The 27,280-nt window shown below is 50.0% G+C and overlaps 1 protein-coding gene across 2 annotated transcripts in view; it reads right to left on the reverse strand.

The window, feature by feature from the left end:
- Positions 1-7,814: 7,814 nt before the first annotated feature.
- Positions 7,815-27,280, reverse strand: part of ACVR2B (activin A receptor type 2B) — a 29,581-nt gene continuing 10,115 nt past the window's right edge. The window contains exons 2-11 of one of the 2 annotated variants that reach the window (XM_004277900.3): positions 18,571-18,778; positions 18,152-18,261; positions 17,848-17,999; positions 17,622-17,765; positions 16,981-17,124; positions 16,509-16,657; positions 14,955-15,069; positions 14,176-14,314; positions 13,952-14,082; positions 7,815-12,376 (exon numbers count right to left, since the gene is read on the reverse strand). In XM_004277900.3, the coding sequence (XP_004277948.1) occupies positions 12,182-12,376; positions 13,952-14,082; positions 14,176-14,314; positions 14,955-15,069; positions 16,509-16,657; positions 16,981-17,124; positions 17,622-17,765; positions 17,848-17,999; positions 18,152-18,261; positions 18,571-18,778 (1,487 nt within the window). In that variant the 3' untranslated portion in view covers positions 7,815-12,181. Of the gene's footprint in view, positions 14,083-14,175; positions 14,315-14,954; positions 15,070-16,508; positions 16,658-16,980; positions 17,125-17,621; positions 17,766-17,847; positions 18,000-18,151; positions 18,262-18,570; positions 18,779-27,280 lie in introns of both variants that reach the window. The other variant, XM_033402112.2, reaches the window with a different exon arrangement.

Below are 27,280 nucleotides of genomic sequence, written 5' to 3' on the forward strand. Positions count from 1 at the left end.
AGTGGCTGGGCCCGTGAGCCATGGCCGCTGAGCCTGCGCGTCCGGAGCCTGTGCTCCGCAACGGGAGAGGCCACAGCAGTGAGACGCCCGCGTATCGCAAAAAAAAAAAAAAAAGTATACGTTGTTTTGACAGCTTCATGGCTCCATACGCCCTCCCAGGAATACCTGTCATGAAGTCATTTTGTATAATCCCCAGGGCTTCCGACACTAACTGGTTGAGCTAAGTCAACCAGAGTCTTCCTAAGGATTTTCGATCTGGAACTTTCTCCAGATAGCACAGCTGTGACATATGGAACTCCCGCTCTGTCTACAGCCTTTTTTCTTGCTAAGTAGACAAAGAGTAGATGCATCTGGTCTTGCACAGAACACCAGTGGAACAAATGCTGAGACACGGGTGAAGGCGTGCCATGCTGACCCCAGCTTCCGAGGCTCCTGAAGAAGCCCAGACACATCCTGCCCTTTACCCAAGGCTTGGCTGGCCACTTGCCCCAGGATCCTTCCGGCAAAGCCCCCTTTTTGTTTAATGGTGTCTGGCATGTGCAGTCAAGAGTCCAAATACAACCAGGCAACACTGGTATCTGTAGGTTTCAAAGCTGCTTTGACAGCTTCCATCAGAATTTACTAAATACACACATTCACTTAAGAGGTAGTTCTCAAGGCCCTCCTAAGTGCCATGCACTGTGCTAAGCACCAGAAAGAGAGAGAAATGGTGGGTGACTCTTCCTCTCCCACATCCTGTACTTGGAAACAACAGTGAACCCCACACTGGGCCCCAAGAGTCAAGAATTAGAAGTAAAGTCTGCCCGACTCTGGGTAGGGTACCTCCTCTGGGCCTGTTTGTCCACCTTTAAAATGAAGGACCAGTAGTTTTAAAACTATCATCAGGGGAACCCTAGTATTCCATAGGGGTGCTTGAGAATTAAGGGAAGGAGTGGGAGGGAAGGCTGAATGGCCCCTGAGCCCTCTTCTACTTGCTAACTTGGGCAAGCGTGCTTTTATGAACCGGCTTCTGTGTCCAATTTTTTTTTTGTTTTAACTGAAAGAATCCCTTTGCTGAAGAGAAAGAAACCAGATGGTCCCTGCAGTTCGACCTTCCAGTGTTGCTAGCGCTAAGGTCTTCATTCAAAAATGTTAGCCTTTTGTCTTCCTCTCCTTCTCATCAAGGGCACTCACTAATAAAAGGTGAACTTTCTAACTCTGAGAAGACAAAATGGATCAAAAACTGGACAACCGGTTACTAAATAGAGGGCCCCTTCATCAAAAATTGTTCCAAAGAGATCCAAGCAGGTTATTTAATCTTCATAATAAACAGTGAATAAAAAGGCATTGACACCACCAGAAGGATTCAAAGCAATTGTTTCTCCACTTAGCAAATATTAGTCAGAGGCCAAAAAAAATCTTTTATGTTACTGCAGAAAGCAGTGAGGTGATTTCTGCGTCTTTCCTGTTTTATTAGGTAGTAGAGACTATAATTATTTTATTAGCAGGGAACCACGTTTGCATCTAGTGAGATAACTCAGGAGCTCCCAAACGGGAGATCTGGCTTGCTGATTCAGATCTGGGGTGGTGCTCCATCACTGTATTTTTTTAACAGCTCAGCAAGTGACCCAGCTACTCAGCCATGTTTGGAAATGGCAGCGCTTGTATTCTCAGTAGTCCTGAATATAACTTATTTTCTAGGTTTCTCTGCTGCACTTACAAAAATATTGCTCAGGGCTGTCTGCAAAGTATATGATTGGGGAGCAGGGTTGTGTGTGGGGGGATCTTGGGGATTTGGAAAATAACACCCCTGTCCTGCAGGAACATACCCAAAGTCCCAGGACAGTCCATTAAGGAGAAGCCCACAGTGTCTCGAACTAAGTCCTGAGCTTCTGAAGGGTAGACCTGGAGACCTGTGCTTAGGTCCACCCACAGGACCTTGACAGCCTAGGTATCGGCCATTAACTGCATGTCGTCCAAGCAGGAATTCACGGAGGTGCTCAAGTTGGCCCTGTAAGTGGGGGAACACAACCCCCTGCCGTGTGATTAAGAGAGACGACAGGATTTTTATTATTATTACTATTTTATTTTCATATACAAAAAGATAAAACTTGAAACAGTTCTAGATTTTTCCTCCTATCTGTTGGGGTGTGGCTGCTTCCTCACACAGGGGGAAAAACTACATTCACATCGGTTTATTTGAGGACCCAGTGCAGAGTTCAAGCAGCAAAACCCCAACTTAGCAGATCTAATTCCAAACTTGACACTCATTTCTAAAATTACCACAGTAAAAAGGAACAAAGATCCACTGCAAATGAATGAACTATGATACAATGTTCTCTCCAAAATGTCTTCATTTTGCAACTGTAATTACATGGATGTCTGCTTTAGGCCATTTTAGATGTGTGCGGGTATATAATATATATATATGTGTGTGTTTTATACATATATATATATATAAATCAGCACACTTTTCAAATCCAGACAGGGTAACAGCAACAAGCTTAACTCTGTGTGTGTGTGTATATATATATATTTTTTTAAACATGATACTTTAGTATAACTTTTGTTAATTCAGTAGTACAATCTATTTCTGTTCTACAAAATTTTTATTTTATAGCTACAAGGGTGAAAAGTGACCTATTACATTTACATCTCACATATCCTGGCATACAAACAGTACTTACTGAATTTGAGCCAAAAACTAGAAGTCTTTAGTTTTAGCACTTGAAGAGCTTCTTCACTTCTACAGGCTTAAATCATATCCTAGTCACATTTCCAGAGTTTTCAAATGATTCATCATTGTAAACCGTGAGAAACAGGTGAATCCAAACTTTTAATTACAGTTTTATATACAAGTTAGATAACACAGCTCAAAAAGACTTTGCTATCCATCCTAAACCCAACACACACATTCTCCACTAAGTTATTAGACAAGTCTTAGGATTTTCCTTCTTTTCCTTACAAATAATACACACATTTAGAAGGAGCTGGTAACACTGACATATAAGATGGCAAATGAGAGGTGACATCTGTTGGTTCCAGAATTGGTCCTGCAAATGTTGTACTCTGCTGTGTTCCTTAACTGTGTGTCTGTTACATGCAGAAGCTCTTTTCACAAGAATTGACATCAAACTCAATGTAAGTTAAATTTACAGTACTGTATGAAGTTCTTCAGATTCAAGGACAAATGTGGAAAAAATATTAACACGTGAAAAATTCGGCCTTTGATGCTACCATTAAGATCATGTCAAATTCATAAGCAGATTCTTTTGTACAGTTGAAAAACGGCATTGTGTGGATTTGTGGCGTGGAACTGAAATCTAGAAGTATGTTTCTCATCTGCGGTAACCCTCACCCCCAATTCTCAAGTACCACCCAATTCTCTTTGCATTTTTACAGAATTCCAGGGAAAAAAAAAAAAGGGAGGAAAAAGACGCTGGCATTTTAACAACTCCTCCCCTCACAGGAGGTCTTCACAATCTCAGATGAGGTCTCCTAAGAATCTCTGTATGGTCACTGGCTCTCAGACGGTGTTTGACAATGACTTGGACGCTTTCCAAATCAAATCCCAGATGTTGCCTAACCTTTCCTACTCTCATCTCTGTCATTGCTGGTAAAATTTCGATGAGCGTGTTTTTCCCTCATGGAGAAATTATTTGGCTCAACATACACTTAACTCGTGGCAGGGCTCTGAGAAAACCCCAGCTGGGCTAAAGCCCTTGCAGAGACTGAAGTAAACAGCGCCTGAACAGAGTAGAGACCGAACACTTCGAGGGCTGAGTTGGGACCCGGTGGGGACACACTGACCCTGGTGTCCCATGGTCAGCAGGACAGGCCAGGTGGGCAGCCCATGCTCGTAGGGCTGAGTTACCACTTTAATGTTGGTCTGCCATCTATGCCCCAGCGACAAAAATTCAGATGTGGTGACTGCTGGTTAATTAAACTTTCTGAACTGGTAAAAAAGGCTCTTTAAAAAATATATATATATTTATTTAAAATACATCAAAATGACAAACAGCCATAACCCGCAAGGCCTAATTTCACAGCAACATACGCTACAGACATCTTCCCGAAATGCACTGTGGTGGATGGGGGCGGGGTTTTCAATCCTGCCATATGAGGGAATGTTCTTCATTTGAGCTTTAGTGACTGGAAATGTGTTACAAAGAGCTCATTTTCGGAACTCATTTGTGTACAAGGCCAACCAGTTGAATCACTCTGCCTATTCAGACAGCAGAATACTGAAAATGGCAGAATTCAAAGTGGAGCGCAGAAAGCACCCTTCAGATGGCACTCGAGACCCATCCCACCGCAGGGCCATGAAGAGCTTGCCAGAAGCCCCTTTTGCAATCCTTGGGAAGAGTTTTACTTTAAAACAAATAAGTACCCATACTCGGCAGGGTTCCTGCGTGTGTATGTCACAAGCCTGCAGTTTCGAGAGGACCCAGATGGTGACACTGTTCAACACAAGGTCTGAGGTAACTGGTTCTTAACACACCTGGAGCACAGAACTGCATCCAGAAAATACAGCTGGGAAAAAGGAAAAAGGTGGGGTTTTGGGCTAGAAAAGACAAGTAGAAAAAAGCTTACAGCAGTTGCTTTTGGGGGGAGGCAGGTGACAAAAACAAAGGCACAACAGAATTACATTCCAAGACATGTGGCTGGAGAGCAGAGAAATGTTCTTTGATGGGGAACAGGAAAATGACGGATGGTTGGTTCCCAGAGTGCTCCTGGATCTGCCAAAACTCAATTCATTCAAGTATAAAAGGGGTAGCGTAAAACTTGACTCTCGATCAGACCGAATAAAATCACAGCTGGTTTCACATGACACATTAGGGACTCTCCTGACAATTTTGTCCCAACCAGAACACCTCCGAACGCAGCAGCTGAAGCCAGCAGGCAGGGGCTGGGGAACAGGCCTTCAGCCATTACGGCTACAGAGTATGAGCTACATGACTCTACACTTGAGTATAGATGAGTATACACGATGTATACTTCCTATACATCCCCAACAAAAAGGCTCATTACCCAATAACCATCCACTCTCTACCCAAAAACTCAAAAGGCTAACATGAAGACTGCCTTCCACATTATGGCAGTGATGCTGACCTTTGTAGGAAGAGTGGGAAAACCTTGTAGATACTGGAAAAATGCCCTGCTGGCACAGGATTCTGAGCCTCCTCCACAGGCTCCTGGGTTACTCGCTAGACTAAAGTGGCGAGCCAACGCAGCCCCTCTCGCCTCCAAACAGCCCTCACAGATAAGATAACATGTGTCTGGCAGCTCTCCGTATAATCTGATCACTATGTCCACACACCACCCTCCCCGTTTCCGAATAATTACTCCACTGGGAATTCTGTCCTGAAAACTGGATAACTTGGTCCTAGATAATTCAGTTTGGCAGATTTCTCCAATCACCAAATCCTCTTTTCACGTGTTCGCAGCCTGAATCTTATTCTAGTCCCAACCCACCCCAACCTGCACCCATGCAATTTCTGTTCCCCAAAACACCTTCATACTACTTCACCCATGAGAGTAACTTAGAAACTAATTATTCACCTCAGAACCCTTTGTTCAAAAGAAACCTCAGGAGGAAGCACGACTGTGAAGCACACTGCAGGCTCCACTTGCCTCTCCCAGCCCCTCTCCTCCAGGTCTGCAAGGAGCAGGGCTGAGCACCCCTGTCCTGCACAGACCGTCCCACACAGACAGCCACGAGTGGAGTTTTGGTCAAACGAGACCCAAAGATGGTCTGTAATCTGCCAGTGTATCAACGAGAATCCGCAGGAGCGCTAAGTGACAGCGCCACACCACTTACACTCCAGTGTATGTTTATCTTGAAAGGTAAAGCTCATTACTCTGATTAGAGAATCATTCTTATTTGAAACTCACTAGACTTTATAAAAATAATCTGTGGTATAAAACAATCTCCACACTGTGCAGAAGAAATCTGTCAGGTGATATAACTAAATATATATGTAGTGCTATAGATTTTTTAAAGTAAAATTTCAAGTGTTGTAACTCTATTATATAACCTATACTTTTATTTACAATGCTACCTAACAACATTACAATGCAAACATGATTCGGAGAATCAGGGAATGAGCCCACTCCCAAGCAACAGCAGAAATTCCCAGGACTCAAGACGGAACTCATCCATTTGCAAAAAACCCATCCTCACCTGCCTGAAAAGCATTAGCTAATGCGTTGTATTTTTTATAACCGTCAGCTTAAAAATGTAAACTTTGCAAATGAATGAAACGCTTTTCTGTAGATGTCCACAAGAAACCACGTTTGTAGAATCCACTGCATACACACGTGTCCGTGTGTATATTTCTTTAGTGTCCTGTAACTGGCTTGCAGTAGTTCTCAGAATCGTCTAGGCCCCAGACAATCCAAAGACACTCCTGGAGAAGAAAGGGCAGCACAGGGCCCATCTCCACATGCTGGCGTTTAGAGAATATGCATTTTAATTCATGAGGAAAAAACACTTGTGTTATCGCTACGAGCTGCCATAGGAGCAAATAATATATCACTGGTTTTGGCACTACAGGGATACATGGAGTACCACAATCAAAAAGTCCTGCTTCACTCATACCTGGAAGATACCATCACAAAAATGTAAAAGCTTGGTAAAAATTGTAAAAATTTAAATAGTGGTAAATCCTTTAAATTCAATATCTTGTCCAAACCAAAGTTTACAGTGGACCCAAAATGAGTTTAAAATAGGAATATTCAAAATACCCCACTAGATAATTTGGACTTTTACTTGATGATAATGTATAGGTCTCCTGGACCCACTACAGTCGTCCCTCTGTATGGGGGAGGAGTGTGGCAGGGGGATGGGAATCCAAAATCCACCGAGGCAGAGGCCTCTTACATAAAATGGTGTAGCATTTGCATATAGCCTCCACAGATCCTCCCCTATACTTGAAATCACCTCTAGATTACTTATAATACCAAACACAATATAAATACTATGTAAATAGTTGTAAATACAATGTCAATACTATGTAAAGAGTTGCCAGTAGGTGGCAAATTCAAGTTTTGATTTTTGGAACATTCTGTAGTTTTTCCCCCCAAAATATTTTTGATCCGAGGTTGGTTGAACCCACGAATGAGGAACCCGTGGATACAGAGGGCCGACTGTAATTGTTTTTAAAGTGTGGCTGAGTCAAATAAATTAATTTCCAAGGGAGAGGGTGCATTTTAAGCTTCAATTTCTTTTTGCTACAAAACTAAAATCATCTTTTAAAACTTCCCCAAGCCTCCTAAAGGTCTGGGATACATTCATACGTGAATTGCTGGTTACAAATTAACTGTCAGGAGTCTTACTATATGCCTATAACCCTGAATACACTGTTTACAAATCTAGACTGAGAAAATAAACAAACAGTTCATCAACTGAATTACTGGGTCTGTTTCTTTGCCTAAAACATTACTCCTGATTGAGACTTAAACTCATCATTACTAGGCTGAACACATTAGCTGCTGAGCATTTTATTAGTTCAGGTTTTGTGAACAGCCATCGACCTAGGAGAATTCAAATCACCCAGAAGAGGAGAAAAAGCCATCTTGTCCTCTTTCCTTTTCTGGCTGCTTGGGGGAGCGGGGAGGGGGGCGTGTAGAGAGTCAATTCCCTGTGCTTCTTGGAAAAATGTGGTCTGAGGGCCCCTGAGCTGTGAACGAGGCAGGGCTGGCTGTCTCTCCAAAGATTCAGAACCCAACAGGCCATTGAAATAGCTGGGACTGACAGACTGAGTAAACTGATTTCTCCTGAAAAATGCTTTCCAATTTAGAATGCTTTCCAATCCAAATGCTTTCCAATTTTTCTAGGGAGCCAAGTTCTCCGGAATAATGCCAGGCTGTTCAACTTCTAGTACCACTTGTAAAAACTTACATACATACACTCACTATATTACTAAAAAAACATCAAATCCTTGTATTACCAATAGACGTGGGGAACTTCACGTTGCATTCTAAAAAGAGGCAGAATTCCATTTGCAAGAGGGTCACCTAGTCCTCCCACCCTGGATGGAGCAGCTGCCTCCCTGCCCTCATGGCTCAAGCACAGGGGCCACGTGATGGGCTTTCTGCACCACACGTAGCACACGGTGGACCCTCAGTACACAGCTGGGCTTGCCACCAAGGAAACACCACACATGCAACCCAAGCACCCAGTGCAGAAGGGCAGGGCAGCAGCCAGCAAGAACGTGGCCAACTGGAGAGAAAGGGGACACAGAACTGCAGGGTCACCTGCTCAGCTCCCTAAAGCATGACAGGAGGATTAGCCTGGCCCCAGGGGCAGGGGAAGGACCACCTCAGTGGCCTGGAGATGGCAGATCTTTCCCTTGGCTGAGAACATGTGAGCTGGGGGCTCAAGAATCCTGAGGATGTTCAAGGCTGGACAAGGTCCTTCGTGTTCTGGACACGTGCCACCACATCCAGACAGAGTGAATCCTGAGTCAGAAGCAGCTGGCACACATGGGGAAGCCTCCCCAGCAGGACTGACCCCTCCGGGCACCTACTGAAAGCCAGCAGGACAGGAAGGCCATCTGAACACCAGGCTGATGGCGCTCACCACATTTATGCACAGCTGGGTCTCGCTTCCTCCTAAGAAGGGTCCATTCTCAGCCCTCACACCCCAAGTAATCAACCAAAGAAGGACTCCTGATAGGGACCAACGGCCCCAGGCAAAAGCCCAGCTTATGCCAGCCCCAGCATGAGCTAACAACTACATCCATGGCCTTCTCTGGCTGCCCGTCATGAAGAGTCCTCTGCAGGACACTGTGGCATGGTGGCCTCTGTCCCCACGTGTCTGCTCCCTCCCATGGATCTCTCTGGCTCAGGAGATCTCCCCAAAGTGATCAAAAAGAACACGCTCTCCCCCAAGTCCACCCCACAGCCAGAAGCCTGCCCGGACGACAGTACACTAGGAAGAAAGGGGCAGGGATCCTGGGCCACTTCGTCCCCTGACTTGGCCACCCTCTCACCCTGGATGAGGCAGGGAAAGCAATGTCAGACTCCCTCCCTGCCCACCCGCCGCGTCTTCCACAGAGCTTTGCGGGGCGGGGGGGGGGGGGGGGAATGTAGCAGTGATCTGAGATCTCCGGAAGTGGAGGCTGCAAATCTTTGTGAAGAAGAGCACAGGCAGAGGCCCCCAACCCCATCGACACAAATCAGAGCTCTGGATGGCTGACTCCCCGGAGAAGAAGCCATGACAGTAAACCTAACTTTATCAGAGGCGGAAGACCCACCCAGGCCCCAGCAGCATGCCCGGGAGAGAGATGCCCACCTCCTGGCCACGAGCAGTCAGGGACACTCAGCCTAGCACGCGGGGAAAGGGCCGCCGGAAGCCTTCTGCCCGGCCACACCCCATGGGGCCATCTCTGGACACTTCATTCTGGTGCCAAGGCCCCAAAGGGAGTGACAGTGGCTGAGCACTGGGTCAGCAAAGAGGGAGCGTCCCCAGACAACAGGCCTGCCCTGTCCGTCCTGCATCCTGCCCCGCAGGTCCCACAGCAGGGCCGAAACGTGCTCCCAGAAGAATCAAGCCAGCACACAAAAGACAAACTGCCCAGAGGAAATCTAAAACCAAACAGAGGCTGGGGTTTAGTGTTCCACACGGGCTGGGATCAGGGACCTAATCATGCCTATGGTAAATGAGCTACATTTGTTACTGGTTTATTCTATTCGTTTCTTCTGAGGGTTGAAAACTAGAGACTCCCAGCCCTGCCTGAGGAGAAAGCTGGAGAAATCAGATATGGCACTTTCCAATAAATATTTTAAAGCTTCTGAAAGACATAAGTGGAAAAGAAAAGCAACTGCTGTAAGGCCTGTTTTTCTGTTAAAAATTATTCCGAGGGAAGAAAAATACCACAGCAAAAAATAGCTTAAAAAGGAAAAGTCAGAAGACAAATAACTTACCAAAAAACAAAAACAAAAACCTGTCCCTGTGGCCACCTTGGCCAGCCCACATTTTGACCCATGAAGCAAAAACTGAGCTCTGAGAGGGAAGCAAACTCGTCTCCTACCACACCCCGTGCCCAAACACGCAGAGGAGGACACGGGCCAGGGGCCCAGAACCCCCGCGTGGCGGTGCACTGAGCCCTCACCACCAAGCCGTGCCGTCACAGACCAGCCCCGAGCAGTGTGGACCCAGAGGCCTACAGCTCAACTCCGCTATCACTGCTGCCAATGTGCTTAAGAAATTAAGTCTCGAGTACAATTACCTCACGTGGGTCTAAAGGCTACAGTTTTGCCAAGTTAAAGTGGGGTCACCTGTCATCCTGAACAATGACCAATCAAGTCGAGGGAAACACTTGAACTTCCAAATAACTCAGGAGGAGGCTCCCCCTCCCCTTCTCACGCCAGTCAACCTCTCCCCATCGTCCACCAACTCGCCTACCCGCAAGGTGAAGAGATCCAGTTTTTAAATAAAATGGTCTAAAGAAACGGGAAGGAAAAGTCTTCACAAATAAGAGTGATGAATGCCCAGACTCGGCCCAGACAGCCAACCTACAGTTGATGACAATTATTTACAAGGGGGCGTTATCAAAGAAAAATGGTAGCACTCCCTAGAAGACTCACAACTTTTCCTCTTTTTCTCTATTTCTTTTAAGCTTTCTTGTCATAAAAGCCAACTTACATTAAAATATACTTACTACAAGACAACACAACTAATAAAATATATAATAAAACTTACACAAGTAGAAAATTCTGAGGTATTTCTGGTTTGAGGTGGTCTGTGGTCGTGAAGTTTTAATTCTCTTACTCTTCAAAATTTAAACCTCGGAAGCCACATAGCAAAGCGTGTATGTGTGGATGTGTGTGTTTTGTTTTTTTAAAAAATTTGCATGTTTCATAAATTAAAAAAAATTCAAATGTTGAAACAGCAGCATTAGGAACATTCACTGACGAGAGCAAGGTTATGGCAAAACAGAGAAACTGTTTTTCGAATATGCACCTCTTTAAAGGGTCTGGAGAAAGCTGTGTTCACGAGCCACAGAAAGGGACAATAACGTCACCACACAGGGCAGAGCCAGCATTGCAGGACTCCGGGGGTCTCCAGAGGGGCAGGCCTTCTCGGCAGGCCCAACCCAGGAAACTCTCCCGCCCTGGCTGTGCAGAGCGCCCCCTGTGGCCATTTCCCTGAACTGCTCCAGGAGGAAGCAATGTACATATTTCAACTTTTCCTCATTAAAGATATTTACAGTATCATGTCTTATGAAGAATGTACTCACTAAACCGTGATGATTTATACCCTTACCTAACCTTAAAATCAGGGCAGAAAAAATGTTCTGTCCATGCCCAAGCCCAAGTGAGTGGAAAAAACTGGTCAGGGCCAACAGATGGGTCAGAGCCACACCTGATTTCAGACTTTCTCCAAACCCTGCTCTTGCCGTTAACGCTTGGCCTCCACACACTCCTTCCCCTCGATTCCTGGTTACCTGAGAAGTAGTCTCATAGCAAAGGATGTTGCTCCGAATGTGCCCGGGTCCAGTGTAGCTCTGCACCAAACCCCACCCCCAGCTCTGTCCTCCCCTCCAACTCCGGTCCAAACCATCCTCATCCTCAGCCCAGTTTTTCCTCGGTCAGGACAACACCCGTTAATCCGTGAAAGACACATCTGCTGTTTCTTAAACTCACTGTCTAAAAAGGGAGAAAAACACAGTAAAAGGCGGGGGGGTGGGGTGGGGGGGGTGGAGGACGAGGGCAGAGGGAAACTCCTCTTTTGAGGAAGATGTGTTCTTATGTAACAGTCTTCAAAGGTTCCTCTAGGTAGAGTTTGCAGCATTAAGTTTCCTAAGACAGGAGATGTGTTTCTTTGTGTCACAGATTCTGAGACAACAAACAAAGAGAAAGAGGGAAAAATGAACCCCGAAGGGCGGGAGGTGGCCGAGGCTCTTCAGCACGGCGCTGGTTCTGCATTCACAGCTCAGCACCTCAACGCCTGCTGACGTGTCCGCTGTTTGCGATACAGTAGAGCAATGTGCTGGTAAAAACTGATCCAATCCAAAAAATAATATTAATAATAATAATAATAATAATTATAATAATAATAAGAAGTCAAGGTAAAGTAGCAGCTGCATTTTGCGTGTTTGTTGGTGTTACGGGATTTCCAAAACAAAACACTACTTTGTTTTCTTCCTTTCCTCTTCAGATCCACTGAGTCTGGAGATCCACTCATGTCCTGGGCTTAGATGCTCGACTCCTTCGGGGGCAGGTCCACATTGGTGACGGAGGTCACCAGGGAGACAAGACAGTCCGAGGTAGTGCCATTGACAGACCTCCGGATCAGGGACACCCGCTCCTCCACACAGCCCGCGGACAGACGAGCTTCTGCGTCGTGGTCCCAGCACTCCTCGATGGTCACGCAGAGCTGGGCCAGGCCCTGCACACCAGCGGGAGAGAGGAAACAGATGCCCTTGCCGGTGGCCCTCACTGAGGACAAGCAAACCTGACGATGTTCCTGAGGACCAGGGAGAGCCACGAGCCCACCTGCAGGGGTCTGAAGGAGACTCCCCTTCCGACAGTCACCAGCCTGAGGCCACGGGCCTCCTCCACAGCGCTGACGAAGGGTCCACTGAACCTCAACGTGGGAAGCAGGGCAACCCAGGGCCCTCCGGGGGCAGACATGGCTGCTGCCGCGGAGCAGTGATATTCAAACGAAATCTTATTACGCCAAGCCCAAACCACATAAGGGCCCAAAGTGCAGTCACAGTGGGAAAAAAGGAAGGCTTCATCCCACCCTGTCCCCCATAGCCCTGGACACCTCCCCAGAGTCCAGGGAACGTGGCGTGACACCCTGTGCTGGAACCAACTGTGTGCAGCTGGGAAAGGCAGCAGGATGGGCAAAATGCCCACACCCAGGAGCAATCCGGCCTGCTCAGCATCAGGACACACTCAGACCTCTCTGGATCTGCTCCTCATCAAGGAACTGGACTGGCAACCCCAGTTTCTCTGCCCTGGGAGACTGAGGAGGTCTGAGGCAGAAGGTAAGTTCCTGGCCCAGCTTCCCTCTCCTGATGCCTAAGATTTTTCCATTTGCGGCTCTGGGCTCCAGGGAGCAGCATGGCAGCTGAACTTGGCCTCCACAGCTCGACCCCAGACCATATGGTGAGAGCACTAGCTCCCACTGGCCCCAAGGATGTCCCTCTTCTGAATTAACCCTGGGGTAGCAGGGGGAAGGACTCAATGAAGCTGGAGGCAAATATCCTTCCAAGAAAGGTAATGATTTACATAGCTGGGGTCTTTTTTTTTTTTTTTTTTGCGGTACGTGGGCCTCTCGCTGTTGTGGCCTCTCCCGTTGCGGAGCACAGGCTCCGGGCGTGCAGGCTCAGCGGCCATGGCTCACGGGCCCAGCCGCTCCGCAGTATGTGGGATCTTCCCGGACCGGGGCACGAACCCGTGTCCCCTGCATCGGCAGGCGGACTGTCAACCACTGCGCCACCAGGGAAGCCCATAGCTGGGGTCTTTTGTATGGTATCTCCAGACTGGAGGGGCCCAGATGCCACAGAGCTAAGCCATATTAAGCACTTATGTGATAGGTGTCCTGCCTGGTGATGTACAGTAACTCCTTCAATCTATTACTACCCTGAGGAGACAAAGGCTCAGAGACATAAAGCAATTTGCCGGAAGTTACCCAGCTACTGACCGGCAGATCCAGGATTCCAACCAACATGTGTCAGGCCCAGGGCCAGTGGGGCTCCACTGCACCAGTGCTCCACGGGGGCAACCAGGGCTCTGACGGAGCCGTCAGGCCCCATCGCTCTCTGTGGCCAAAACCAGAGCCGCCTCCCTGCAGAGCACTAACCTCCCCAGACGCTCCCCTGGTGGAAGGGAGGCACTGCACCATGTAGCCTCTGACCAGGGAGGGGCGGAGGGGCTGTCCCGCTGCCTGCGGCCCCTCTCTCTGACCCTGCCACACATGGGAGGGGCTGCCCTCTCTGCCCCCCAGGCCCCTCACCGGGTGTTTCAGCCAGTGATCCTTGATGGCAGGCCGCATCTTCTTGTGCACGACCACCTCCTGCAGCTCCTCCAGTGACGGGTGCTGGCCAATCTCTTCCTCAAAAGGCAGCATGTACTCGTCCACAGGTCCTGGGGGCGGAGAGAGAGCCCGGCGGGGTCACCCTAACGCCCAGCCACCCCCCCACACACACCCAGAATGCTCAGGGCTCCCGTCCCGCTCACCATCGGCAGCTTTGCAGCGGGACACGAGCTCCCACAGCACCAGGCCCATGGCATACATGTCGATGCGCAAAAAGGCGTCTCTCTGGAAGTTGATGGCTCCCTCGAGCACCTCAGGGGCCATGTACCGCCGTGTGCCCACCTGCACGGGGACAGGGGAGGGTGTGCGGTCACCAACCACGCACAAATGCACTCACAGCTGGACACAGGAGCTACAGCCGTGTGCACAGCAGGGCCATCAACAATGACGGCCGTCCCTGACGCACCACATCCCCGGGGGGCCCCGGGGTCATGAAGTAATGACGACTGTAAAGTGTCATTCGAGACAGCAGTAATCTACCATGAACTGCTGCCTCCATCAGCTCCACGAGGGGCTACACAGATGATGTGTACTTCACTGAGACGCACGCCAAAAGCAGAAGGGGGAGAATACTTAAAAATAGTAATAGCCGTTGTTTTAGGATGATTTGCTTAGGCTTAACCTTAGGTTACTTTTTCTAGGTTTCTGGTTTGGATTCTTACTATGCTCTTATTTATCTTATTTTTATCTTGTTTAATAATTACAACTGAAAGAGGAAGGGAAATCTGTTTCTCACTGGCTGGCCTGGGAAACCACACCACCCTCCAGGCCTCGCTCTCCCCATGGGTGAAAGAGAGCATTGCTCCTGGAGTTCTCAGACAGCTCTGAGCTCGCGGGGCAACCCCTGCCCCCTCCCAGCTGAGCACCAGAAGGGCAGCATCCACCCGTGCCCCCACGTCTCGCACCCCCTGAGGCTCGTCACCTGCCCATGAGTGTCCCCCGGAGGTTTCCCTGGCTCAAACCGAACAGCCAGGCCAAAGTCAGCCAGCACGGCCGTGAGGTCACTCTTCAGCAATACATTCTTGCTCTTAAAGTCCCTGTGGAGACAATGGACTGAGACAGAGTCGAACATGTGGTCCAACTGACCCTCCTCCTGGCTTCCCACCTTGATTCCCAGAGACCCCAGGCCAGGCCATCCCACCCGTGGGGAGCAGGGTCTGCGCCAGGGTGGAGTTCCATGAAGCCACACGGGCAGGCAGCTTTAGGACGCCTCCCTCCACTGGTGTGAGAGTCCAGAACTGCACTCCCACCAGAGCGGCAACACTGACCCCAGCCCGGTGCCCAGCATCGAAGGCCAGCCCTCACATTCTCAGCGGGCTTGAGGAGGGGGCATAGCAGCCAGGGATGTGAGTTTCCTGGGAAGAATTTACACTATTTGGGATGTGAGTGAAAAGAGAAGTTTCAGTGAACTGGTCTGGGTTCCGAGCAGGCCCCCGAGGCTCGAGCCGCTACGGGAGCAGCGGAGCGGGGGCTGAGGTTGCATTCAGCCTGGCCCCTCCCTAGCAGGTCCTCAATCTCCCCGCGCCTGTCTCAGCCTTGCCGTGAGGGCTAAACCGATGGACGAATGTTTAGGGACACCCCTGGCACACTTACTATGCACTACCGTTAGGTGGAACCATATGGAAGAGTCGACATTCAACCGTTTTTGACCTACAACAATGGCAATTTCATACAGTCAACCTCCTATGTCATTAATGTTATTACCATCGGGGCCCTTCAGCTTTGAACCCTGGAATTCGAGGCTCACTCCCTACCTCACAGCCACAGAACCACACTACACTAGGTCTACTTCTCTGCGCCACTGTTCCTTCACCTGTAAGACAGGCAGAGAAAAACAGTACCTATCTCACAGGGCAGTAATGAGGCTTAAATGACTTGGTGTTTCTAAGTGCTTAGAGCAGTGCCTGCCACTGTGGTGAGGAGGTGGCACAGTGGCTCTCAAAGCACCATCCAAGGACCCCAGTGAATCCCTGAGACTGTTTCAGGGGATCTGCAAGGTCAGCATTCTTTTCATAATAATCCGTTATTTGCCTTTTTTTAAGCTCATTCTCCCAAGAGTATAGAGTTTTCCAGAGGCTACACACACATGTCATCATTCTGACAGTTAATGGAATATGTGTGCTCTAATACAGCAAATATCAACAGCCATAACCCACAGGAGTGTAAAGGGATCCTAACCAAAAAGTTTGAGACCTGCTACATCAACTCTCCAAAGTTAGTCAGCAGTCGGCACTTCCTCCTGCGGCCACTGGAGGGCACCAGAGAACTGACTTGCGAGGCCACAGCCTGCAGGGGACGCAGGCAGAAAGCAGGGGAAGAGTCAGGTCGGCAAAGGGTTTTGTGCGGTTGCCTCTGACACACCACAGAGCAGCTAACCACGTTTATGAAACTGAGACCCCCAGGCCCTGCTCTCACCCTCCAACCCTCTCTGCAGCTCCAGGTCAAGCGCAGAGAGGGCAACTGCTAACCCAGGTACCTGTGGGCAATAGACGGTTTGTGGCCCTCGCCACGGCACCAGGGCACATCCTCGTGTAGGTATGAGAGGCCTCTTGACATTGTCTCTGCCACGTGACACAGTTCGTTCCATGTGATGATGTTCCCCTTGAGGTAATCCGTGAGGGAGCCCTAGAGGGGACAGCACAGACTCGGCACAGGAGGACAGGATCCAGCCCAGCCCCTGGAGGGCCATCTCCATGGGCCATCGGCTGGGCTTCCCACCCCCGACCCCCGGATGCTGGAATTCATGAGGCCAGGAGGGGCTGGGAAGGGGGAGTCGTCAGAGAGTGATAATCATGAAGTCACTACTCCCATTCGTAAGAACTGATCCCAGGGCGAGGGGTTCTTATTGCAGACCCTCATGTCCACACCCATGACGGGCGACCTCAGGGGAAGGCCAGTGGGACCCACGGTCACCTCCCGTGGGAGTAGGGTCCACAGGGTGTGCTCACCTTGTCATGGAAGGCCGTGATGAGCCACAGCTCCACCTCCAGGTTTGAGCCTCGCTTCTCGGCGGCAATGAACTGCAGCAGATTCTCATGCTTCATGCCAGGTGTGCTGAAGATCTCCCGTTCACTCTGCCATGACTGCTTGTCCTGAGGCAGGGATGCGGCTGAACCTCACCGCAGCCATGCCACCCTGCAGCTGCCCACTAACCCCAACCTCAGCTTCTGTAAGGGAGGTGGAGCAGGACAGAGCCAGGCCCAGGACCCCAGACCAACAGTGACCCCTGAGATCACCAAGGCCAGCACCTGATTTACAAAGGGGGCCACTGAGGTCCAGAGACAGAAGTGAGGAGCCCAGGACCACCCAATCAGTGAGAAGCAGAGCAGGCCTGGCTTTGCCCAGTGTCCCAGGCAACTGCTCGGGGTAGCCTGGTGTCTAGGGCCCCTAAGCAGAACCTGATGGCAAAACAAAACCCTGAAAACCAGACTGGATTGAGGTTTTGCAAATCAAAGTTTTGCGAAGCCCTACCCTAGGCCCACGGTGAACGTCACCATCCCCAATGGGGCCCACTCCTCTCTCATCCCAGCTGTACAGGACATGGACTGCCCTGGGGCAGAGAGCTTGGGCCCCGCAGGCACACACGCACCTGGAGTGGGAAGATCTTGACAGCCACGAAGTCATTCATGAGCTGTGCCTTCCAAACACAGCCAAAGCGCCCCCGAGCCTTGATCTCCAGCAGCTGCAGTGGCTTCAGGCCCACCAGAGGGGATGGGGGTGGAGGTCCAGGATCCTGGGGGGATCGAGGGCTTAACAGGATCTGGCTTGGCCTCCCCACGTCTACCCTGCCCGGCCCCAAGCCAACCCCATCTCACCTCATGGATGTCCACGTGGCCATAGGGGGGCTTGCGATGCCGGTACATCCAGAAGGCCAGCAGGACAATGAGGGAGAGGCCCCCGATGGGCAGCAGCGAGTAGGCCAGCACAGTGAGCAGGGTAGGGGCTGTCGGGGGTGGCTCGTACGTGACTGGGGGATACACGGAGCCCGGCGTCACACAGCCCGCCTACCCGCACACCTCCAGGGCCAGACCAAAGAGCCCTGTGGCTACTCCCCACCCCACAGAGGAGCTGAGCGTTCGGTGGGGGGCCAAGGCCGGCCCACATCGCTCCCCCCCTCACCTTCCGGGCCGCCCGCCTCGGGCAGGTGGGTGAAGCGCTCGTTGCAGAAGTTGCCTTCGCAGCAGCAGAAGTACACCTGGGGGTTCTCCTCGGTGGCCACGCACTCCTGCCTGGAGGAACAGTTTCCCATCCGCTCCTCAGGTGAGGGACAGCCTCCCCAGGGCGGCCCAGCGAAACCCCTCCCCACAAAGAACCCCACAGGGAACCAGGCGGAGGGCAGGGGGAGTGTGAGCCCACTTCTCCTAAAGCGGGACCCAGGGTCAGGAGGGACAACAGAGGGTGGGCATGCACCCAGAGCCCTCCTGGGGACCTCGCAACAGGGGCAGGGACCCAGCACCACCCCTGCTCGCCCAGGCTGCCACGAGAGCCCGTGTGTCCCCGCCTCGGCTCCAGACACCCAGCCCCAGGGGCACTGGCACCTGTCGTAGCAGTTGAAATCGTCCAGCCAGCAGCCCTTCTTGACGAGCTCGATGGTGCCTGAGCTGTTGCGCCAGGAGGCGTAGCAGTGCAGCCGCTTGTCCTGCTCGCCCTCGCAGCGCTCCAGGCCGCTCTGGTTGGTGCGCTCTAGCTCCCAGTTGGCGTTGTAGTAGATGCACTCCCGCGTCTCGGCCTCCCCGCGACCGGAACCTGTGCCGGGGGAGAGAGCTGCTGCCGAGTAGCCCCAGGCCCACGAGGGAGGCAGGGGGCCAGACTAACAGCCAGATGCACAGTGGGGGCCTCCTGGGTGGGAGGGGGGCTGCTTCCCTGCAGCAACAGCAATGAACGGAGGGGGCCTCAAAACCCCAGGGCACGGTCAGAATCACTGTGTCATCCGGGTGGGGCGGGAGGGTGGTGCTAAAAATACATATCCCTGGGATGTCCCTGGTGGCTCAGTGGCTAAGACTCCGCACTCCCAGTGCAGGGGGCCCTGGTTCGATCCCTGGTCAGGGAACAAGATCCCACATGCATGCCGCAACCAAGAGTTCACATGCCACAACTAAGGAGCCCATGTGCTGCAACTAAGGAGCCTGCCTGCCGCAACTAAGACCCTGCCCAACCAAATAATTTTTTTAAAGAATGCATATTCCTGGGCCCTGCCCAGACCCATCCATTTGGAGTGGGGGCAGGATCTACGTTTTTTTTTTTATTTTATTCATTTAATTTATTTATTTGGTTGTGCCAGGTCTTAGTTGCGGCAGGCAGCCTCCTCAGCTGTGGCATGAGAACTCTTAGTTGCGACATGCATGTGGGATCTAGTTCCCTGACCAAGGATCGAACCTGGGCCCCCTGCATTGGGAGCGCGGAGTCTTAACCACTGCGCCACTAGGGAAATCCTTGGATCTATGTCTTTAACCAACCCCCTCTGTCTCGGGTGGTTCTGATGCAGACCTCTGGGACCATGTCTGAGAAACTAGAAGGGCAGGTTCCTGCCGCTGTCTCTGCCTTGTCTCAGAGCAGCTCCACTAGTGAGAAACAGGGCTGAGGGGATGGGGTGGACCTCGGAGACCAAAGGCCAAGTGAGCACCAGCCGCAGGGCCGAAGCTGACGCCGACAATGCCCCCAGGCTCCTGACCACCCGCAGCGCATTCGGTGGCTGTGCTCTGCAAAGCCCCCAGTCCACAGGGCTCAGGGGGCCCACTGCATCCACAGCAGCAATTCTAGTAGGGGTCCCAGGAGACCTGACCTGTGGGGCAGACCCCCAAGCTGGGCTGCTGGGCTTAGCACAAGTTATCACCTCTGGCTGCAAGACGCTCACAACTTTCTCCTTTATATTTTGGCTCTTCTCTCTCTACTTCCACAGGCCTTTGTGCTTCCTCCATCACCTAATTTATCACCCTTGACTAATTGCCTGTTGTTGTTTAAAGGATTATTTCAGACATTCAAGAAGTGTAAAAATAATGTAACCAAAGATAACTCCCCAGAGAAAATAACATAATGAACACTCATGTGAGAAACAAAACAGGGACTTCGCTGGTGGCGCAGTGGTTGGGATTCCGCCTGCCAATGCAGGGGACATGGGTTTGATCCCTGGTCAGGGAAGATCCCACATGCTGCTGAGCAACTAAGCCTGTGTGCCACAACAACTGAGCCTGCGCTCTAGAGCCCACGAGCCACAACTGCTGAAGCCTGTGCACCTGGAGACCATGCTCCCCAACGGGAGAGACCACCGTGATGAGAAGCCCGCACAGCACAACGAAGAGTGGCCCCTGCTCACCGCAGCTAGAGAGAGCCCACACGCAGCAACGAAGACCCAACACAGACAAAAATTTTAAAAAGAAATAATTTTTAAAAAAAGAAAGAAAGAGACAAATCATTACAAATGTGCTTGACAAGTGCTTTTTAAATGTCAGGCTTCCCCCACAGGACTGCAAAGCTGATGCTTTAACTGCAGAAGCCTTGACTGTCTTGAGTACTAGAACCAGTTCCAGACACAGACCGGATAGATGGATGGATGTATGAAGGAAGGAAGGACCAGACAGAAGGACAGAAGGACAGAGTTATCTCCTGGCTACAGCAGAATTCTGAAGGGAGGGGAAAACAGGAGGGGTGGCCTCAGCCTGCAGCCCAAGCCCTAGGGTCCTCAGGGGAGCTTCCATCTCCACTCAGACAAGCCCCCACCCCCTGTATAAGGCAAGGAGCCCGAACAAGAGAGGCCAGCAGACATCAGCAATGGCCCAAGGCTGGCCCAGCTCCTCTCTCCAAGCTGCTGATCAGGCAGAGACCCCTCTGGCCACTACCGTGTGGCCAGGACCCAGGTGGTCAGGGCTGGGAAGTCCAAATCTCAAGGCTCCAGGTAGGACCCAAGGGTTCAGGATGACACTGGACCCCCACCTGACAAGATCCTCCTACTGGAAACAAAAGGTGCCCATGACCCCATTCAAGTCCTGGTTCTGATGCTTACTGGCAAGTGATCCAGCCACCCCGTGCCTCCGTTTCCCCACTCATGAAAAGGGGATGATAACAGAACCTACTTCCTTGGCTGTTCCAAGAGCGAGATGAGTTAATGCATTTTAATGCTGGTTAGCACAATGCCTGGCACATTGGCTGTTACATTAGAGCCTGACACGCCCTGCTGCCTATGCCATTTCATCACAGCACAAGCTCCCTGCCCTGTCAGGCTGGGAGTGTGCATACCCAACCTGAAAGAGCTTTGCATTCAGAGCCCCAGGGGGACCAGGGGAGACTGGGAGACTCCATGCCCCCCCTCACCACACCCAGGCTCTGCTGCCAGCTGGAGAGGGATTCCCCCTCCTCCCTGGCACTCCGCTTCTGCACACACTCAGCTATTTATAGCCTCTGGCAACACTCCAACCACAAGGCTGCCTCCGCCTTTTAACAGACACAGGGTTCCTGCCCACACTCACAGAGCCGGGGCCCCCTGCAGAGGAGGCTCCCCGATCCCAGCCCACTCGCCCATCCCTCTCACGTGCTGCCTCAGAGCCCTGTGGGGAACCTCCCCCCAGACGCCTGGGCAAGGGGCTCACTCTACCCCTGACCACCAGCCAACCCAACCGGCAGCCTCCAAAGGAAGCAGGTATACAAGCGTCAGTGTCCCCAGCAGGCAGCCCTTATGTTCCCAGGGGCCTACACCTCGGGAGAAAGATGCCCCCAGTGCTCCCTTAGCCCCCAGTCCAGGGAGAACAGAGAAACCCCGCTCCTGGACACGCACCACCACCAAAAGAAAGAATATATGCAGATTCTACTCAGAACCCACATTCCAGGAGCGGGATGAACCTAAATGATGGGCTTTGACACTTGAGGTCTATTTCCCAGGCCAGCTGACTTTGGATGTACCCGACTTGCACTGGGGAGACAAGGGGAAAATCCAGCAGGGAGAGGAAGAGGGATGAAGAGGTGAGGCAGAGCCTTGGTGGGAGGGTTTGGAGCTAGAGGGGACACGCCTCCCCTGGGGTCCCCCGAGCTCTGGCCTTGGGGTGCATCTAGCTCAGCCAACAACTCTCAGAGGTAGCGCGGACCCCAGTAGCCAGTGGGCCACTGCACCCTGCCCCTGGCTCCTGGAGGCCCCTCGGCAGCCCCCGCCTCCCTGTGGGCACAGCCCACCTACACTGTAGAGTGGTGAGAATGCGGTGCCAGCCGCCACCACGTCCACCTCAGGCCCCTTGCACCAGCGCACCCCCCCAGGAGCCGCCACGCCCGAGAGGGGGCCGCGCAAGGCGAGCCTAGCCTTCTCCCTCGTGGTCCAGCACCCAGGTCTGCCCAGAGAGGAGGGGCAGCCCCCCACACACACAGCGGCCAGGCTTTCTTCCCGGGAGGCCCTGCTTCAGGCTCCCCAGCCCTGCCCCCTCAGGGGGCCCAGCCGTCAGCTGAGCACCTGCTGTCCCCGCAGGTTCCTCCAGAGGAGCCAAGGGTCCTGAAGGTGAGGGCTCCCTGCCACAGTGTCTGTATCCAAGTTTATGCCTCCACCTCCCCCAATCCACACAGGAGCATCTTCACCACCTTCCCACGACCAGAGTGAGGATGGCCCATGGCGGGGGGCGGGAATCAAGGGAACCTAAATGGAGGTGAGGGGGTGGGCGAAGGGGAGGGCTAGAGCACGAGAGAGACAGACAGACAGACACACACACACACACACACACACACGTGTGTGTGGACACGCAAGGGTGGAATGGCACATACATACAAGAGGCAGAAAAGAATCCTAAACGTGCCTACGTTTCTTTGAACTTCTTTCACACAAGAGGATAACTCTACCCAAGTTACTTATTAAGTGTCAAAACCAGGTTTTGAAACCAGGCAGCCTGGCTCTAGAGTACATGCCCTTTACATGCTCTGTGACGCCTTTATTCTCAGTGCTACAGAACAGTCCCCTGTATGGCCTGACCACAAACTAAGTGTCCATCCTCCTGTTGGACCTTTAGGTCATTTACAACATTTACTGACTTAAGCACTGCCTCTGTGAACCCTCCTGAATCCGCTTTTGCATGTTTTCTGGTGCCCATGAGCGTGCATTTCTCTAGGAAATACAGCCACACGTTAGAGATATGGGACATAAGGATGAGCATCTCCAACTCACTGGATACAGTCACACTGTTCTCCCAAGTGGATGTACCAATTTATGTGCCCAACAGACTCCAGCCCCCCTGAGCCACACCGTCAGCCCGATATGTGCTCACCTGGTCAGGGTGAAATCGTACATCATGGTTTTGATCCACATTTCCTGACTGCTTGTGAGAGTGATCATGTTTGTGTTCATCAGCCCCTTCTGAGAACTGCCTGTTCGCACCCATTCCCATTTTTCTGCTGGCCTGCTTTTCCTTTGGGTTATAGAAAGTTTTTACAGATTCCAATAAAACTTTTCTTCCTACATAGTAACCCCCTTCATTTATTTGTTTGCTCTTTGCCAGAAAGTCTACTTTATGTGACACTAGCATAGCTATATGACATTTCTTGTAGTATTTTCCCAGTTTATCTTTTTCCAACTTTTATTTTAAATCTTTCTGTATCTTTTTTTATCCCAACTCAATCTAACACTGTCTTTGATCCTAGAATTGACTCCTGTTACATTTATGATTACCACTATGTTTAAATTTGTTTTTTCTCTACTGCTACCACCTTGGATTATCTTTTTAAATTCCATTATTTCAGCCACTTCTGGTCTGGAAGTAATGTACCCTATTTCTATCCTATTATAAGCTAGCCTTTAAGTTTAATATGTACATTTATGCTAAAAGCCTGAAGTTAATCAACATCTCTTCCATCCCTCATTAGAACTTAATTGTTCTAACTCCAATTACCTCCTTCCAACTTACATTAAATTAGTTTAACATAATATCTGTGTTCCACATTTAATCAGTTGTTCTTCTTATCCGCCTCCCAAAGCAGATATTATCTGTGTTTTATAAAGTCAGCATTTTCTTTTTTTTTTTTTAATTTAATTTAATTTTATTTTTGGCTGCATTGAGTCTCTGTTGCTGCGAGCAGGCTTTTCTCTGGTTGCAGTGAGCGGGGGCTACTCTTCGTTGCAATGCACGGGCTTCTCACTGTGGTGGCTTCTCTTGTTGCAGAGCACGGGCTCTAGGCGTGCGGGCTTCAGTAGTTGTGGTACACAGGCTCAGTAGTTGTGGCTCGCGGGCTCTAGAGCGCAGGCTCAGTAGTTGCGGCGCACAGGCTTAGTTGCTCTGTGGCATGTAGGATCTTCCCAGACCAGGGCTCGAACCCGTGTCCCCTGCATTGGCAGGCAGATTCTTAACCACTGCGCCACCAGGGAAGCCCAGCATTTTCTTATTAGTCCATACATTCTCCAGCTTGTCTGCTCACCCTTCCTAGAAGGAAGAGCTCCACTCTTCCTTCTAGGACCACTGTCCTTCCAGACGAACATCTTCCTTCAGTAAAGATCTTTTGGTACAGAAGCCTTTGTTCATCTTTCTGAAAATGTTAGTTTGTTCTTTTTCCTCACTGACAGTTTAGAAGAACATAAACTTTTAGGTTGAGTTATTTTCTCTCAGCATTTTGAAAATATTATTCCACTGTCTTCTGGCTTCCATCATTATTGCTGAAACGTCTACTATTAGTTTAACTTTGTACATACTCTATCTTTTCCCTCTGGCTGCTTTCTTAGATCTGCTTCTTGCAGTTTCACTATGAGCTATGTGTCTAAGTCCCTGTTTAAATTTCTTTGTACTGCTTGGAAGAATATGCTTTTAATCTGATGATTCATGTCTTTCATCAATCCTGAAAAATTCTTGGCTTTTATCAATTTGAATATTGCCATCTCCCTACTCTATCATTCTGAAATTCCTATTACAAGTATCAGACCATTCCCAGTCTCTTAACTCTGCTTTCACAATTTTCAATTCTGTGTCTAAGCACCATTACAGATAATTCCAGATAACTTCCAATTCATTAATTTTCTCTTTAGCTGGGTCTAATCTGCTGTTTAGTTCTATTTAATTTATAAATTCAATTAATCTATTTTTTTATTTCTAGAAGTTCTCTATATTTTTTTTCTGGCTGCATTGGGTCTCCATTGCTGTGCGTGTGGCGAGTGGGGGCTACTCTTCTTTGCAGTGTGCAGGCTTCTCACTGTGGTGGCTTCTCTTGCTGCAGAGCACAGGCTCTAGGGCACACAGGCTTCAGTAGTTGTGGCACGCAGGCTCAGTAGTTGTGGCTCACAGGCTTAGTTGCTCCGTAAAATGTGGGATCTTCCCGGACAGGGATTGAACCCAGGTCCCCTGCACTGGCTGGCAGATTCCTATCCACTGCGCCACCAGGAAAGTCCCTAGAAGTTTTATTTTTTAAAAAACCTTCTTGGTCAATTTTGATACTTCTGTTCTTTGTCATACTTCCAAATCCCTCACTTCTAATTCCATAATTTAACTTCCTGAACATCTATTTCTGCCACTTGTTACTTTTGATGATTTCACTCATGGTATCTTGTTTCCCTGTGTGTTTTGGAATTTTGGATTCTGTTTTTGGATACGCTTGTGTTCAGTGGGGGCCTTTTCTGTAGGAATAAAAAGTGAAGCCAAGTTTGAGGGGGCAAACTTCCAGAGATAATTTATATTTTTGCTTCTGCCAAATTCTGCCAAATTCTCTAGGACATTACCAATCTGGAATCACTTTAATTACTTAACTCCCAGGAAACACAGATGGTATATACTCCAACTCCAAGCTCATGGAAGCACAGATCTATGGTTACAAATTCTCAAGTGAAACTACCCACCCCCCACCAACCAACAATTTTATTATCTATTCCCTTTATCAGCAAAAGAATGTTCCCTCTAGTCCATACTTTCACTGAATGAATAATGCTGTGGAAGTCTTATCATGTTGAGAGCCTCAGTCTCAATTCCACATCTTATCTCCTGTGCCTCACACACTACTACTAAACCCACATCTCTAAATTATGGAGAGAGGCAAAGTCCCCCAGGAAAAAGCAGCTTTAACCAGTGAAGCGGTACAGCTCTAGCTTCCAGCCCACTCTTGCTTGTCCCTTACTTTGTTATACATGCAATCATGCATATACATTTAAAAAGGATATTTGGGGCTTCCCTGGTGGCGCAGTGGTTGAGAGTCTGCCTGCCGATGCAGGGGACACGGGTTCGTGCCCCGGTCCGGGAAGATCCCACATACCGCGGAGCGGCTGGGCCTGTGAGCCATGGCCGCTGAGCCTGCACGTCCGGAGCCTGTGCTCCGCAACGGGAGAGGCCACAACAGTGAGAGGCCCGCATACCGCAAAAAAAAAAAAAAAGTAAAAAGGATATTTGTTATACTTTATCCAGCATTTCTATGTGTCTTGTATGAAGAGGTTTTTCAACTGTTTTGTTCACTATTATTGCCAGAAATGGAAGTTCAAGAGCCATCTCCAAGGGTGACGAAAGGAGCTCTATCAGCCTAGGAACAAGGAATCAAGCTAGGTCACCTTAAGTCACTTCCAACCTCGAACTTTGTAAACAATTCCTTGGCACCATCCACGGAACAAGGTGTGGGTCCAGGGCCATTCTCTGAAACACTTGCCTTTCTCCAGGGCCCATCATTCCTGAAGGACAGTGGTGAGAGAGCTTCCAGGTAAAGGGCAAGGATTATACACAAATGCTATTTTTGCTCTCTCCTGTAGCCCCACTAAAACCACAGCAAAGAAAAGGTTTTTAAGGACAAAAAGAACGGGAAAGCACCACAGAAATGAAGTTCTGAAGTTGGAAAGCAAATATAACAAGTGGCCACTGATCACACAGACTCCTAATCTGGCTGTGGAGAAAGCTGAGAAGCAACATGATTTCTACCATCTCACATCTTCATTCCACTTTAGAGTTTGTCTTCTTTTGCCTCCCCCTCACCTCTACATCTTTGGGGTCCCAACCCAAAAAGAGGGGCTCACTATACCCACCCTCTCTTTAGAACTCCAATTCCTGTCTTCCTAGCCCAAGGCTATCAAATGCAAGGCTCAGCTTTTCAGGTGCCCGTATGGAACTGAAAACAGAGTCAAATGTAAAAGTCACCACCCAAGCCCTCTTTTCTCACACATATCCTGGCCTGGTAGGTCTCAGCATTGAGAGATAGCTGTACAATGCTTTCAACCAGAGATGTTTTCTCAGTTTGTCCATCTTTTCAGGTGCTTTCAGAAAGAGGGTTGGTCCTGATCATCAAAAGAGGAATCTCCATATCTACTTTTAACCCAGGTTTTAGATA

Source organism: Orcinus orca, chromosome 10 (genome assembly GCF_937001465.1).
Source record: "Orcinus orca chromosome 10, mOrcOrc1.1, whole genome shotgun sequence".
Lineage (NCBI taxonomy): Eukaryota > Metazoa > Chordata > Mammalia > Artiodactyla > Delphinidae > Orcinus > Orcinus orca.